This window comes from Pelophylax lessonae (genome assembly GCF_965119305.1).
Source record: "Pelophylax lessonae genome assembly, chromosome: 12".
Classification (NCBI taxonomy): domain Eukaryota; kingdom Metazoa; phylum Chordata; class Amphibia; order Anura; family Ranidae; genus Pelophylax; species Pelophylax lessonae.
Genome location: NC_138779.1, coordinates 24,951,654 through 24,967,469, shown reverse-complemented (window position 1 = coordinate 24,967,469; position 15,816 = coordinate 24,951,654). Strand labels below are relative to the sequence as shown.

Genomic DNA, 15,816 nt, shown 5'->3' with positions numbered 1-15,816 from the left:
CAAAATGTTTGTATCCTTAGCAGTATTGTAGTGGTGAATCCCAACATGTTTCGCCCGCTGGGCTTCTTCAGGGAATGTACTGTCCACTATAAAGTCATGGCACCACCAGTGACATGGGGCTCGTGCTATCCATGCACAGTTTAAAGTTTGGCCAATTCCTGCTGAACCTGCCAAAATTTGTGCCATGGGTGACTCTTTTAGCACCACCCTGCTTGACACGCTTCGACTGAAGAATGGAAAGTTCTTGGCTGAACGGTGACTGCAGCCAATCAGGAGCAGTCTCTGTTTGGGTATTCTGAAATTCACGGGAGCAGTGACTGTCGGAATACATTAGTCTGCCAGGGAGATTCATCCATCGATCCTGTCTAGCGTGGATGGGGGAATTCATTGACTTCTCTTGCTCATCCCACGTGCTGAACCAGAGAAAACCCTGTGTGGGTCCAACCTCTCACTTTTATGTTGGTTTTATTTCCATTTTATCCTGTGTTGATATAGTTTACATTTTTTTAATATTGTGTTTTTTATGTTTTTAATTATTTATTTTATTTCGTTTTTTTGTTTGTTTTTTTGGTTTTTTTTTGCTTTATTTTCAGACAGGTAATTTTGTTTTTGTGTTTTGTTATTTGCAGTTTTTTCCCTTTGATCGGAAGAATATCTTTCTGAATATGAGAGATGGAGAACTAGCCCTGCATGTTTAGCATGATCTGCCCCCTCTTTGTCCATACGCTAGGACTTTCCAGAGTAGCCCGGGCCCTGTGTCCCAGAGTCAGGACGTGCGGTCCCTGTTGTGACCTTAGTGTCTACTCTGGGTTGCCTATCAGACAGGGGGGCCATTGCACAAGGGGATTTGTCATGTCCAGTAACGATGACCACGTTTGGTCTGAGGCTGGGAGAGCTACCAGTGCTAGGGGTGAGTTTTTAATGCTTTATTCTTTGTTTATTGGGGCACAGTTTGCATACTTTTTTGTACGCCTGTTATCTAATTACAACAAAAATCACAACAGATCACAGTGCTCAAAAATGCAGAAGATACACACTCACTAGCCACTTAATTACAGTAGGTACACCTTGCTAATACCGGATTGGACCCTCTTTTCCCTTCAGAACTGCCTTCATTCTTCGTGGCCACCACTTCCCAAAGGTGCTCCATTGGATGAGATGTGGGGAGTGTGGAGGCCATTGGAGGACAGTGACCTCATTGTCATGTTCAAGAAATCAGTGGTGAGATGATTTGAGCTTTGTGACATGGTGCATTATCCTGCTGGAAGGAGCCATCAGAAGATGGGGACACTGTAGACATAAAGGGGTGGACATGGTCAGCAACAATACTCAGGTAGGCCGTGACGTTTAAACTAGTGATTGACCGATATCGTTTTTTTTATTGCCGATACCGATATTTTGGTCATTGGATATCGTTATCGGCCAATATTGGCCGATATTTTCAGACATTTAAAAAAAAATTTTCTTAAAAGTCATGCACGCAAAAATTATATCTGTTTTTTACCCACAGATAAGAGAGTAGAGTAGGAGTAGAAAATGTCCTGGCATCAGTGGGAGTAAACCGTGCACCAACTTTAGTATTTGGGGAATAGTGCCCGATCATTGGCATCAGTTGGAGGAATAGTGGCCCATCATTGGTATCAGTTGGAGGAATAGTGCCCCATCATTGGTGTCAGTGGGAGGAATAGTGCCCCATCATTGGTGTCAGTGGGAGGAATAGTGACCCATCATTGGTGTCAGTGGGAGGAATAGTGCCCCATCAATGGTGTCAGTGGGAGGAATAGTGTCCCATCATTGGTGTCAGTGGGAGGAATAGTGCCCCATCAATGGTATCAGTGGGAGGAATAGTGCCCCATCAATGGTATCAGTGGGAGGAATAGTGCCCCATCAATGGTGTCAGTGGGAGGAATAGTGCCCCATCATTGGTTTCAATGGAAGGAATAGTGCCCCATCATTGGTATCAGTGGAAGGAATAGTGTCCCATTGTTGGTGTCAGTGGCAGGAATAGTGCCACCATTAATGGTGTCAGTGGGAGGAATAGGGTCTTATCATTTATGTCCCATTTATGTACCCCACTGTTGGTGTCTGTAGAGTAACTATTGCCCGAGGGTTGGTGTCAGTGCAAGGAATAGTGCCCCATCATTGGTATCCGTGGGAGGAATATTGCCCCATCATTGGTGTCAGTGGGAGGAATAGTGACCCATCATTGATATCAGTGGGAGGAATAGTGCCCCATCAATGGTGTCAGTGGGAGGAATAGTGTCCCATCATTGGTGTCAGTGGGAGGAATAGTGCCCCATCATTGGTTTCAATGGAAGGAATAGTGCCCCATCATTGGTATCAGTGGAAGGAATAGTGTCCCATTGTTGGTGTCAGTGGCAGGAATAGTGCCACCATTAATGGTGTCAGTGGGAGGAATAGGGTCTTATCATTTATGTCCCATTTATGTACCCCACTGTTGGTGTCTGTAGAGTAACTATTGCCCGAGGGTTGGTGTCAGTGCAAGGAATAGTGCCCCATCATTGGTATCCGTGGGAGGAATATTGCCCCATCATTGGTGTCAGTGGGAGGAATAGTGACCCATCATTGATATCAGTGGGAGGAATAGTGACCCATCATTGGTGTCAGTGGGGGGGATAGTGCCCCATTGTTGGTGTCAGTGGGAGGGATAGTGCCCCATCGTTGGTTTCAGTGGGAGGAAAAGTGCCTCATCGTTGGTGTCAGTGGGAGGAATGGTGCCCCACTGTTGGTGTCAGTAGAGTATTTATTGCCCGATGGTTGGTTTCCATGCGAGGAATAGTGCCCCATCATTGGTGTTAGTGGGAGAAATAGTGCCCCATCTTTGGTGTCAGTGGGAGGAATAGTGCATCATTGTTGGTGTCTGTGGTGAGGGATGGAGCCCCATCCCTGGTGTCAGTGCAGGAATTATTGCCCCATTGTTGGTGTCAGTGAAAGGGATAGTGCCTTGTATCCATGGGAGACATAGTGCCCCAAGGGCCAGATAAAGGCATGCAAAGGGCCCCAGGGCTGTGGCTTGGAGAGCACTAATGTAGAGGATCAGACGAGGGATGGCGTAGAGGAATAACGTTTTGGAAAGTGAAGACCCGCTTTAAGCACCATGTCTGATAAAAGCCGGTCAATCAGTGGCTGCAGCACCAATCTGTTTATTCTGTCAGCGGGGGTGGGGGGGAGTCTCCTCTGTTGGAATACGATGTCTCAGCGGGGAGGATTCCTAATGTGTGTTTTTTTTTTTTTTCATTTAACGCATCGGCTGAATGAAGAAAACGGAACCCCGTATGGCTAGCGTAACTTTTTCTCACTAAATCTAAAACGATATAAAGCATTTTACTTGTTAATGGTTTTCAGAGAAACTCCACTTGTGGTTTTCCAGGAAATGGGAGGGGTTTACCCTAGAAACCAGTACTGGTAAAACTGGTCAGACCATATAGGGAGGAAAGGGCTCGGGGCTCAGAGCTGGCACAGACAGCAGAAGAAGGAGGCACCATCACTGGTAAAGCCAACAAGGCATCCAGAAGAAGTCTGGATCTCAGTCTCGCTCCTCCGGTAAGAACACTCATAGGGATTAGTTACATTTTCTCTGTAATTGACATATTCTTTCCTTTTCTCTGTGTTGGAGAGATCGCACCAAAGGGGATTTTATTATTTTTTTTCACTTTCACTTTTGAAGTCCTATTTAGAAGTTTTATGTATGAAGCATTGGCTGCACCCTTCACCGTGGAGTGCAGCAGAATCTGCACTGTTCCATTTTCTTTTATAAATGATAAGTGTTAGTGGATATAACCCCATGATGAAATGATTGCCTGTTATCGGATGTTTGTTACCTCTAGCCCCATTGCCTCATTTCCCAACACAATGGGGACGGGTCAGTGTGGCACAGTAACATTGTACAGTGTGTTGTGTAACTTCCCTCGGCAGACTGCATTACAACATCATTGTGTTGTGTCACCAATGTAACCGCGCTTATCTGTGTCATGTCACCGTCATCTATTATCTCTATCTGTCCATCAGTCACCACGGGGTGAATCTCTTATGGCACTGGAATATACAGTACAGTATTCAGCAGGACTTCATGAGATGTATTTTTTTAATAAAAGCTGTGAGTTTGACCTCTTGCACTATTACACTATATTGTCAAAAGTATTGGGACGCCTGCCTTTCCACACACATGAACTTTAATGGCATCCCAGTCTTAGTCCGTAGGGTTCAAAATTGAGTTGGCCCACCCTTTGCAGCTATAACAGCTTCGACTCTTCTGGGAAGGCTGTCCACACGGTTTAGGAGTGTGTCTATGGGAATGTTTGACCATTCTTCCAGAAGCGCATTTGTGAGGTCAGGCATTGATGTTGAGCGAGAAGGCCTGGCTCCCAGTCTCCACTCTAATTCAAAGGTGTTCGGTATTGGTTTGAGGTCAGGGCTCTGTGCAGGCCAGTCAAGTTCCTTCACCCCAAACTCGCTCATCCATGTCTTTATGGACCTTGCTTTGTGCACTGGTCCAAATCATTTGGTGGAGGGGGGATTATGGTGTGGGGTCATTTTTCAGGGTTTGAGCTTGACCCCTTAGTTCCAGTAAAGGTAACTCTTAAGGTGTCAGTATACCAAGTAATTTTGGACAATTTTGTACTCCCAACTTTGTGGGAACAGTTTGGGGATGGCCCCTTCCTGTTCCAAAATGACTGCACACCAGTGCACAAAGCAAGGTCCATAAGGACATGGATGAGTGAGTTTGGGGTGGAGGAACTTGACTGGCCTCCACAGAGTCCTGACCTCAACCTGATAGAACACCTTTAGGATGAATTAGAGCTGCGAATGCAAGCTAGGCCAACATCAGTGCCTGACCTCACAAATGCGCTTTTGGAAGAATGGTCAAACATTCCCATAGGCACACCTTGTGCACAGCCTTCCCAGAACAGTTGAAGCTGTTCTATCTGCAAAGGGTGGGCCAACTCAGTATTGAACCCTACCAGACTAGGATGCCATTAAAGTTCATCTGCTTCTAAATCTCCCCACTCTGTGTTATGCATTACCTAATTCTCCTCCTCCTGTTTCTATCCTGTCTCCTTAAACTCTCTCTCCTTCACCCCTATTCTCCGCCCCACAGCTTATATATATATCACCTTCACTCCTGTCCTCACCTTTTTACTGCATTCATCAACTCCTGCTAATTCTGAACCCACAAACCAAAAAAACCTCCAGGACACTGGGACGTGTCTCCCCCACATAAGTCACTCTCCCACCCTTCTGCTTCTCCTAACCTCTGGAGATATTTCCCCAAATCCAGGACCACCATCATTTACCTTTGGCCAACATACCTGGCACCCCCTATCCTCTGACAGCAGCTGAAATCCACACAATCTGGTTTATATTCCTCTTCTGCCTAGAACGAGCCTCCCCTTTTCCTGCACCCTTTGGAATGCCCACTCTGTTTGCAAGAAACTCACCTCTTTCCATGACCTATTTATCACAAACTCCTTCAACCTACTTGCAATTACTGGCACCTGGCTTCAAGAATCTGACTCTCCTTCTCCTGCTGCCCTCTCCCATGGTGGCCTCCTGTGGACTCACTCTCCCAGGCCTAGTGGTAGGAAAGGAGGTGGGGTTGGAATCCTCCTTTCCCCTCAAAGCACTTTTCAGTTTCTTCATCCACCCCCCTCTCTGTCCCTCTTCTCATTTGAAGCTCACTGTATTCGTCTATTTTCTCCAGTTTCGTTGAGAATTGCTGTGATCTTTTGGCCTCCTGGATCGGTATCAGGCTTCTCTGCCTGGCTACCCTAATTTCTCTCTTCTGAAATTCCCACAGCCATTCTTGGTAACTTTAGCATCCCTGGTAATCTTAACACTCCCGCTACTTCTAAACTTCTGAGCCTAACCTCTTCTTTTGACCTAAAGCAATGGACGCTTCTACTCACTCTGATGGCAACTGCCTCGACCTCATGTTCTCCTACCTATGCACTCCTCGCAACCTCTCCAACATTCCTTTCCCTCTCTCTAAACACTACCTTATTAGTTTCACTCTCTCCTTTTATTCCTCCTCCTTGCCTTCCAACTACCAAGCAATTACCGGTAGAAACCTTCGCCATCTTAACCCTTCACTTCTTTTTTCTGCTACAGATTTTCTCTACGACAAAATCTCATCCCTGTCCTGCCCCAACCTGGCCACCTCTGTCTACAACAGTTCACTGTCAACCACCCTTGATACCTTGGACCCCCTCACTACACACAGAATCAGGCCCGACCGCTACAACCCTGGCAGACAGACTATACCAAAAGCCTCAAAAAAACGTAGCTGTGCTCTTGAGCGTCTGTGGCGTAAGACTAAGTCACAGTAAGATTTCAGCCAATATAAATCTGCCCTCCGAAAATATAATTCCTGCCTCCACGTTGCCAAGCAATCCTATTTTATCACTCTCATTAACACCCTCTCACACAGTCTTTGTCAAGTCTTTTCGACCTTTAACACTCTACTTCGTACTCCATTACCTCCACCCACTAACTTACTCATTGCCCAGGAGATTATTAATCAGTTCAAAAACAGGATTGATACTATTTATGACGAGATCTGTACTCTACAGATATCTCCCTCACCTTACACACCTTGTCCTCCTGCACAATCAGTACTTCCCTTGTTTAACCCAGCTACTATAAAGGAAGTCACTAAACTTTTTTCTAACGCCCACCTAACTTCCTGCCCCCTGGACCCTGTTCCTTCTCAAATACTACGGTCACCCTCTGGCTCTATCCTACACTCTCTAACTCATGTCTTAAACCTCTCCCTCTCCACTGGCATCTTCCCCAATCCTCTAAAATATGCACTAGTCCCTCCCATACCAAAGAAGGCCTCACTAGACCCCACCAATCTTAACAACCTAAAACCCATCTCCTTACTCCCTTTTGCCTCCAAACTCCTTGAACGACTGAGCAAGCACTTCATTGAGAAAAACCTTCTTGATCCCCTTCAGTCTGTATTTCGCCAGTAACACTCCACAGAAACATATCTCCTAAAACTCACAAACAACTTATTAACAGCTAAAACAAACAGTCACTATTCTGTACTCTTACTCTTTGACCTCTTTGCTGCCTTTCATACAGTTGACCACCCCCTCCTCCTCAAAAAACTCAATTTGCTTGGTCTCTGTGGCTGCGCTCTCCGTTGGTTCGAATCTTCCCTATCTCACCGCCCCTTCAGTGTCGCTTACAACCCAACTTACTCCTCTCCAACTCCTCTTATTGTTGGGGTCCCCCAAGGTTCTGTCTTTGGACCTCTACCATTCTCGATCTACACCTCCTCCCCAGGTCAGCTGATAGCCTCCCGTGGCTTCCACTACCATTTCTATGCGGATGACACCCGGATCTATCTCTGTACCCCTTAGCTCACCCCATCAGTCTTCTCACGCATCACTGATTTATTAACCGACATGTCAACATGGATGTCGCACCACTCCCTCAAACTGAATCTATCTAAATCTGAGCTCATAATATTTCCTCCTTCACATGACCCTTCCCCTGAATTCTCTGTCAAGATCAATGGCACAACTAACAGTCCTTCCACACATGCCAGGGTGCTAGGGGTAACCCTGAACTCTGAACTGTTCTTGCAGGCCCACTTGAAATCCCTCTCCAAATCATGCCGCCTTAACCTCCGCAACATCTTTAGAATACGCCCCTTTTTAACCAACAACACCACCAAGCTTCTAATTCACTCCCTGGTTATCTCTCGTGTCGACTACTGCAACTCCTCCTCATTGGATTACCTTTACATAGACTAGTGATGGCAAACCTTGGCACCCCAGATGTTTTAGAACTACATTTCCCATGATGCTCATGCACTCTGAAGTGTAGATGAGCATCATGGAAAATGTAGTTCCAAAACATCTGGGGTGCCAAGGTTCACCACCACTGACATCCCCCCCCCTTCCGTACATAATGAATGCTGCTGCAAGACTCATCCACCCTACAGACTGTTCAGTGTCCTCCACCCCTCTCAGCAATTCCCTCCACTGGCTTCCTCTTTCCCAACGAATAAAATTCAAAGTACTAACAATAGTTAAACGCCATCCACAACTCTGCCCCCAGCTACACCACTAAATTGATTCTCAAAATACCAACCAAGCCGCTCTCTTTGGTCCACCCAAGACCTCCTGCTCTCTAGCTCCCTTGTCATCTCCTCCCATGCTCACCCCCAAGATTTCTCCAGATCTTCTCCCATCCTTTGGAACTCCCTACCTCAGTAGTCTATCCATCTTTAGACGATCCCTCAAAACCCTTCTCATTAAAGCGGCCTATCCAACTTCTAACTAATACACTGTTTCACTTGCTTCATCCCACTCATCCCCCACAGCTATTACCTTTTGTATCAATTGACCCTCCCTTTTAGATTGTAAGCTCTAATGAGCAGGGCCCTCTGATTCCTTTTGTTCCAAATTGTATTGTAACTGTAATGTCTGCCTTCATTTTGTTAAGCGCTGCGCAAACTGTTGGCACTATGTAAATCCTGTATAATAACAATGTGTGTGTAAGGGCAGGCGTCCCAATACTTTTGATAATATAGTGTATATGAAGTGACCCAATAAAAGGCCCAGATTCAGAAGGGAATATGGAATCAACTATATATAACATAAAGTGCAAAGGTGGACCTGGTCAGGACACCCAGCAATTACATAATATGCATTACTTGAAATAAAATAAAGGGACTATCTATAGACTGGAACAAGCGGTAAGCCATGAATGCAAAAGATACCACAGTTTTTCTCAGGGAATAGGGAGAAAGGGTAGGTATGAGGTAGGAGCGGGGCAGAGGAGCACATGATTTAAAGCAATCTTTTAAAGAATTTGCAAACCCAACATTTTATATTCCTGGCATGTGCCTGCTGTACTATTCCCTTTGTATTGCTTCCTTTGTGTGAAATATCTGGTGTTCCTGCCTGACCACGCTAAGCAGGAGAGCACAGCGCGGTTTGTTCTCTAGCTGTGCTGGGATCCTGGCCTGCTCTCCAGTGATCAGACTTGTTATGACCCCTTCCCCCCCCACCGCACAGCCATTCACTGGCAAGACCAGATTGCTGCTGTTTCTCCTCCCCTAGCTCTCTGAGCTCCTTATGCAGCTAAGAACAGAGGAAATGCGATCACGTAACAAAAAGTTTAGTTTTTGTTTTTTATATCGATATACAAATGTTTTGCTATCCTTTTTTTTATTTTAAACTGAATGGGTTGTTTTATAAGGTGAGGGTTCACAAATACTTTAACTAGTTTATATTTTTATTTATAGGTTGCATAAGTAACCCGGACGCAATACATTTGAATTCCCGGGAGTCATCTTCTACCATGGAGAAGTCAGACGAACGGACAGAAGTTGTCTTGTTGGCTACCGGCTCATTTAACCCAATCACTGTAATGCACCTGAGGCTGTTTGAACTGGCCCGGGACCATCTGCAGTCCACAGGTACCCCAAAACCTAACTATTACTATGCAGAGTATCTGTCACTTCTCTGTGCTGCATACAATGCTGCCATATGGCAAGAAAGTTTTGAAAAAGTTGTATGTAGGAACTTTGCTTTAGAAGTGTAATCCATCAGAGCTGGCCACAGATGGGCAGTTTAACAAATTCCTCCATCCAGGATCTCCCCGCCCGGACATTGTGTTGTGAGGTGTTGTCAGAATACACCTGTAATGGATCAACCGGCACCCCGACCTGGTACCTGCGTTTATGGATGCTCCTAGTGCTTCCCGAGGGCTCAGAGCACTCCACCAGACACCATAACCACCTCAGACCCCACAAACCGCCGCAGCTTGGTTGGGGTCTCACCGTCTCCTACCCACCCTGGACCTACAACAAGGATCCAGGTTCCCGTGGGTGACCCTCTCTATCCCCAGAAAGTGAAGCAGGAACAAGCTCTTACACAAGCTCTTACAAGAGCTTAGTGATTATCCAAGGGAGTATGAAGAGCATAGCAATCCCTTGTAGCAGCTTCCCCCAATAAGAGACAGCACTCTAGATTGAGGGTGAAGCAGAAGTCAAACTTTAATGGTACAGCTGCTCTTTTATACAGTTTTCCCCCACAAGGTTACCGCCCAAGGGGACCTTGTTGGGGACAGGACATGACATTCACAATCCAATAGAAACAGGGTTTTACACTCAGTCATTCCCATACAGTGTACACAATCCCTCCCCTCTGGCTGATTACAGTATCATATGCAGATGAAAGTGTAACATATTTTAACCTAAACTAATTATCTAGCCATCTGAACATTTAACAATGGGACAGGCACAATCCACATTCCATTTCAATACACAAACAATAGGGAAGTCTGCCAATGAGAGTCTGTGTGTCTCTCTCACAGACAAGTACACAGAATACATATTATCTAGGAGGCAGACTTCATGGCAATGGTCTATAACAGTCTAAGTCTCCCAGTGTAAAGTAGGAATAAATCTTCATATTTCTATATGAAGATATTGCTGACAAATATTACTGTCCCACCTGAAGCAATTCAAACCATTATGTATCTGTTTTTCACTTCCAGTGACGGTGATGAATACCGTCACAACACCGATCAGCACCAGTAGGTGACTGGCTGCAGCCACTGATCAACGAAAGTTTTCCAACTTGTCTGTTCAGTAGAAGTCAGTCTAATGATTGACTTCTGTCCAACATGAATGGCCACACACTGATCGAAATTTGGCCAGTCTCTGCTGAACCAGCCAAATTTCGATCTTTCTGTGGCCAACTTTAACAGCTGTTGATGATAGATTACATGACCCAGTCAATTTTCATTGCATATCTCTGTATTTTAACTGCTGAAGATTGGTAGCTGATAGTTGGGGGCAAACACAGATACCAGTGGAGTGAAACCTACATTTTTTTCTTAGTCTTACAGTACTGGCCACCAGTTCTTTAGTCTTTACCATGGGTTATATGCAGCTACCTTCAGGGGATTGGATATCATTGGCAAAATAAAAGCTGCTGGGGCATCCCCTTCATAATCCCTCCAACTCTTAGCTAGCCTCAATTTTGGGGAGATCTGCCCCTCTGTTTCTATTGGTGGCCATTGTTTCCAAGAAAGAAAGGGAGAATACTAAAACTTTAGCGTTGTCCCCAGAACAAGAGGTGATGGGAAATTTACCAAGGGGGGACCCTGTTTCGGGGACAGGAGCCTAACACTACTCTTACATGTTTACCACTTAATGACCGCCCACCTGCAATGTACTGCGAATTAGTGATCAACCGATATCGTTTTTTCATTGCCAATACCGATATTTTGGTCATCGTGTATCGGTATCAGCCGATATGGGCTGATATTTTTGTACATTTAGAAAATAAATTTTTTTTGTTTTTTTTTTTTTTACTTGACAGGTACTTTTGTGGAGGGATCTGGGGGTCTAAAAGACTCCAAACCCCTCCTCTGCATTTAAAAGCATTCAAAAAGCCAAGTTTGGCTGTTTTGAATGCTGTCATTTTTTTTAATCTGGTGCCAGTACCCGGGTTTTTGCATGGAGACCCGATCAGAGCTGAATGCGGCTTTGATCGGGTCGTCGGCAGCCATGCAGGCTGGTTGCCCAGGTCTCCGCGGGGGGGGGGGGAGGAATGTCCCCTCCCGCTCCTTGTAGTGACAGCCGAGTGGCTTCTCAGCCGCATCGGTTGTCATTACAAGACAGCCAACCATTGGCTATGGACGCCGGTACCGGGGTGATGCCTCTAGCTGCAGGCATCAATCCGGTACCCTACAGACTAAGACTATGATGCCATTAAAGTTCATGTGCATGTAAAGGCAGGCGTCCCAATACTGTTGACAATATAGTGTATATGTGTGTCGGGATGACTGCACTCCTGTACATTCACAGGAGTGACATCATCCCACGCTGGCCAATCAAGACGACCAGCGCTGGGTAGAAGATGCTGGTGAGGGACTTCACAGGCGTTGGACCATTGGAACAAAGGTAAGTATTTTTACATTTTACCTACAGACCATTTGTGATTGATACATTGAGCAGTATGGAGGTGGCTAATTGTCCTTATATGCATTTGTTGATTTTCCCAAACAGGAAACTATAAGGTAGTAAAAGGAATTATATCTCCTGTGAGCGATGGATACAAAAAGAAAGGCCTAGCCGAGGGACCACATCGGCTGTCAATGGTCCAGTTGGCGACTCGGACATCGGATTGGATAAAGGTGGACCCTTGGGAGTGTTTGAAAAAGGACTGGACTGAGACTGTAGCAGTTTTAAGGTAACACATGCAGGCAAACCAATACCCTCTGTGGTATTAAGGAACTAGAAATCACAGCACAGAAATCATTGTTTATTGTTTTTCGCTTTTTTTAAAATCACTTTTTATATCTTTTTTTCAGGCATCACCAGCAGCAGCTTGTGGGCATGACTAATGGAGAGAACCTGGATAAGAAATCTGTGGGCAGGAAGGGTAACAAGAGGAAGAGGGACAACTGCCAAGATGTCCCTGACCATAACTGTCCAGAGAGCAGAGGTATGATGTAACAGCCAAAAATTTTAAGCAATTCAAGATTCTATAGAACTTCTGTATTCATTTTCAGCTTAAGCTATAGAGCTCTGTAAACAGGCTTCTTTCTTTCAGGGGAAATTGAGAAACACATGAAAGGGAGCAGAGAGCTCAAACTGTTGTTTGAATGTGGAAATTAAAAATCTTTAACTGCTATATTTTTTTTATCTTATTTTAAAAACAACGTTTTTTTTAAGAAAAAAACTAGAGATCGACCGATTATCGGCAAGCCGGTATATCGGGAGCCGATATATGTACTTTCCCCGATATATCGAAATCGGCAACCAAGGTGACCGATATTGCCGACATTTCGGGAAAGTGCTTGTAACGGAGTGATGCCTGCAGCTAGAGGCATCATCCCGGTACCGGCATCCATAGCCGACGGTCAGCTGTCTTGTAATGACAACCGGTGCGGCTGAGAAGCCGCTCGACTGTCATTACAAGGAGCTGGAGGGGAGGTTGCCCCTCCCGCCGCTTTCCTCGGCTCGCCCGGGTCTCCCGTCCCACCGGGAGACCCGGGGCAACCAGCCTGCACGGCCTTCGAAGACCCGATCAAAGCCACATTCGGCTCTGATCGGGTCTCCATGCAAAAACCCAGGAGTGATGTCATGAGTGACATCACTTCCGGGTACTGTCTGGCGCCAGATTAAAAAAAATGACAGCATTCAAAACAGCCAAACTTGGCGTTTTGAATGCTTTCAAGTGCAGAGTAGGGGTTTGGGGTCTTTTAGACCCCCAGATCCCTCCACAAGTGTACCGTTCAAATAAGAAAAAAAATAAATACATTTTTGTATGAAAATATTGGTCGATACCGATATGCATTGGCCAAAATATCGGTATCGGCAACTAAAAACTGATATCGGTCGATCACTACTATAAACAAATATAAAAAAATGATATACTGAACCAATGCCCCTTTAAAATTGGAAAAAAGGACAGCTGCTAAAGTGGTTGTAAAGGCAGAAGGTTTTTCATCTTAATGCATTCTATGCATTAAGAGAAAAAACCTTCTGTGTGCAGCAGCCCCCCCCCCCCCCCAATACTTACCTGATCCCCATCTTGATCCAGCAATGTTGCACGAGAGACTCAGTTGTCCGGGACTTTCCCCGCTGATTGGCTGAGACACCGCAGCTGGCGCCATTGGCTCCCGCTGCTGTCATTTAAAGTCAGCCAGCCAATAAAGAGAGAGAGGGAGCAGGGCCGAGCCACAGATCCGTGTCGGCTGTCCCCCTATAAGCTGCTTGCTGTGGGGGTACTTCAACAGGAGGTAGGGGTCAGGAGCGCCAGTGAGGGACCCGAGAAGAGGAGAATCGGGGCTGCTCTGTGCAAAACCAACTACACAGAGGAGGTGAGTATAACATATTTGTTATTAAAAAAATGTTGGGCAAAGCAACAAATTTGCTTTAATACTTCCTTTGCACAGCAGCACATACTCTCCTTTCCTTCACTCCCTAACCACTCTGCAGCTTCCAGAAGGAAAGGAACCTGACACTTCTGGGTAGTGAGGAACATGTGACATATTCCCCTTCTTCTGATGTCATAGTACTGGTGCCCGCTGATTGGCCTAGCAATGTCATTTAGGAGCCTAATGAGTTTGCAATGAAATCAGAGGTTCAAATTGCACTGATCTGTGGGTTTGAAATCGCGCTGAAGTAGCATGATTTAAAAGCCTCACCAGTGTGAACCAGGGCTGGTGCGATGCATGGAACCCTGCGATTCAGTACCGGTTCCCTCATCGCACCAAAATCGCACAGTGGTTCACACTGAGAGCTGCGACTCGCTGGAGGGTTCAATGTAAGGTCAGTGACCCCCCCCCCCCCCAGATTGGTTCGCAGATCGCAGTGCTAAATGTGAAATGGTGCAGGAATCGGATCACATACCGCGTTTCCCCAAAAATAAGGCCGGATCTTATATAAATGTTGACCCCAAAAGACACAGTAGGGCTTATTTTCGGGGTAGGTCTTATCTGTAATGTGCTGTCTTCTCCCTCCCTGCCTGTACCTAATAAAAGTGTTTGTAAAATTCTAGCATCCACTCTATTACTGTTTTATATCATGTCCAATGTGTGTTTCTGTAATATAATTGTGTGAAATACCTTTGGTATAGTGCCGCTCGGCGCTCAGCTGATCTCCCACTACTCTCCTTCTCTTCTCCCACACTGGAGCACTTAGAATCTTGTGCAGCTGTGCTTAGTAACCAATCAGCTTCTAACTTCTGCGTGTTCAATTAAGCTTTGACAATAAAACCTGGAAGCTGGTTGGTTTCAATGCACAGCTGATCAGATTTTGCACCCTCCAGTTCTAGTAAATCCCCCCAAAAATGTACATCTCACCATTGTCTCAATAACGTCACTAGTTCCTGGTAAACTGGCCAGTTACTCCAGCCTTCTAATGGTCCCATATACCAAAATGGTACATTAGTTGTGTGTTGTGGTATCACTAGTTCCTAGCAGACATAATAAATAGCCATATTACTTTTTTTACCAGCATATTGGATTTTCTTGTTGTGTCTTCCAGCTGTCCCTCAGGTGAAGCTGCTGTGTGGGGCGGACATGTTGGAATCGCTTGGAACCCCCAATCTGTGGAAGCCTGAACACATAGTAGAGATTGTATCCTCTTTTGGTCTAGTCTGTATCACCAGGATGGGAAGCGACGCGCAGAAGTTCATCTACGAGTCCGACGTCCTCTGGAAGTACAGGCACAATATTCATTTGGTGGAAGAGTGGATCACCAATGACATCTCTTCCACAAAAGTCCGGCGGGCCTTACGGCGAGGGATGAGTGTCCGCTATCTTTTGCCTGACCCAGTATTGGACTATATCAAAAACCACGATTTGTATAGTGAGGAGAGTGAGGAGAAAAACTCAGGCCTTATTCTAGAGCCCCTGGCGAGGAACACCAAGAACCTTCAAGAATGATCCTTCTATCACTTCTCTTCTGAGACTGTTACAAAGTTGAAACTATCTGAGATACAGAATAGGCTCTCTGGACATTTCTGCAGTTGGGTAGATACACTAATCTTAGATTTTTTTAATTAGATAATTACCAATTGTTTGGCCAACAAACTTGCAGCCCTTTTATTTGGAGAAACAGCAGAAACAATGGGATTCCAGTCCAATTTCGCAGGCTAAGTCTGCACCAACGTGACTTTTGGACCCCATCTAATTATCTGTCAGTCTTTGTGCACTGTGTCTGCTGCATTGTGGCCCGTCTTATCCTTCACAGTTCATTTTCATCACGTTCCTGATTATCTGGGTGGTACCACTGCATATTTTAAGATGATTCCA

General features: G+C 45.5%; 1 protein-coding gene across 2 annotated transcripts; it reads left to right on the top strand.

Moving 5' to 3' along the window:
* The first annotated feature begins 635 nt into the window (after positions 1 to 635).
* LOC309568749 (nicotinamide/nicotinic acid mononucleotide adenylyltransferase 1-like) lies at positions 636 to 15,493 on the top strand. Of its 2 annotated transcripts, none has more exons than XM_082274516.1 (5): positions 636 to 910; positions 9,284 to 9,457; positions 12,059 to 12,242; positions 12,364 to 12,497; positions 15,047 to 15,493. In XM_082274516.1, exons 1-5 carry the CDS (start codon positions 691 to 693, stop codon positions 15,445 to 15,447), a joined length of 1,113 nt encoding a protein of 370 aa, XP_082130642.1. In that variant the 5' UTR covers positions 636 to 690; the 3' UTR covers positions 15,448 to 15,493. The 2 variants fall into 2 exon arrangements, with proteins under 2 accessions (XP_082130642.1, XP_082130643.1); XM_082274517.1 differs by lacking the exon at positions 636 to 910 and adding an exon at positions 3,489 to 3,564.
* The last annotated feature ends 323 nt before the right edge of the window (positions 15,494 to 15,816 follow it).

Coding starts and splice junctions, on each gene's coding strand:
- LOC309568749 (XM_082274516.1), top strand. CDS start 691: ATGTTTAGCATGATCTGCCCCCTCTTTGTCCATACGCTAGGACTTTCC. Junction 9,458..12,058: donor GGACCATCTGCAGTCCACAG/GTACCCCAAAAC, acceptor TTTCCCAAACAG/GAAACTATAAGGTAGTAAAA. Junction 12,243..12,363: donor GAGACTGTAGCAGTTTTAAG/GTAACACATGCA, acceptor TCTTTTTTTCAG/GCATCACCAGCAGCAGCTTG.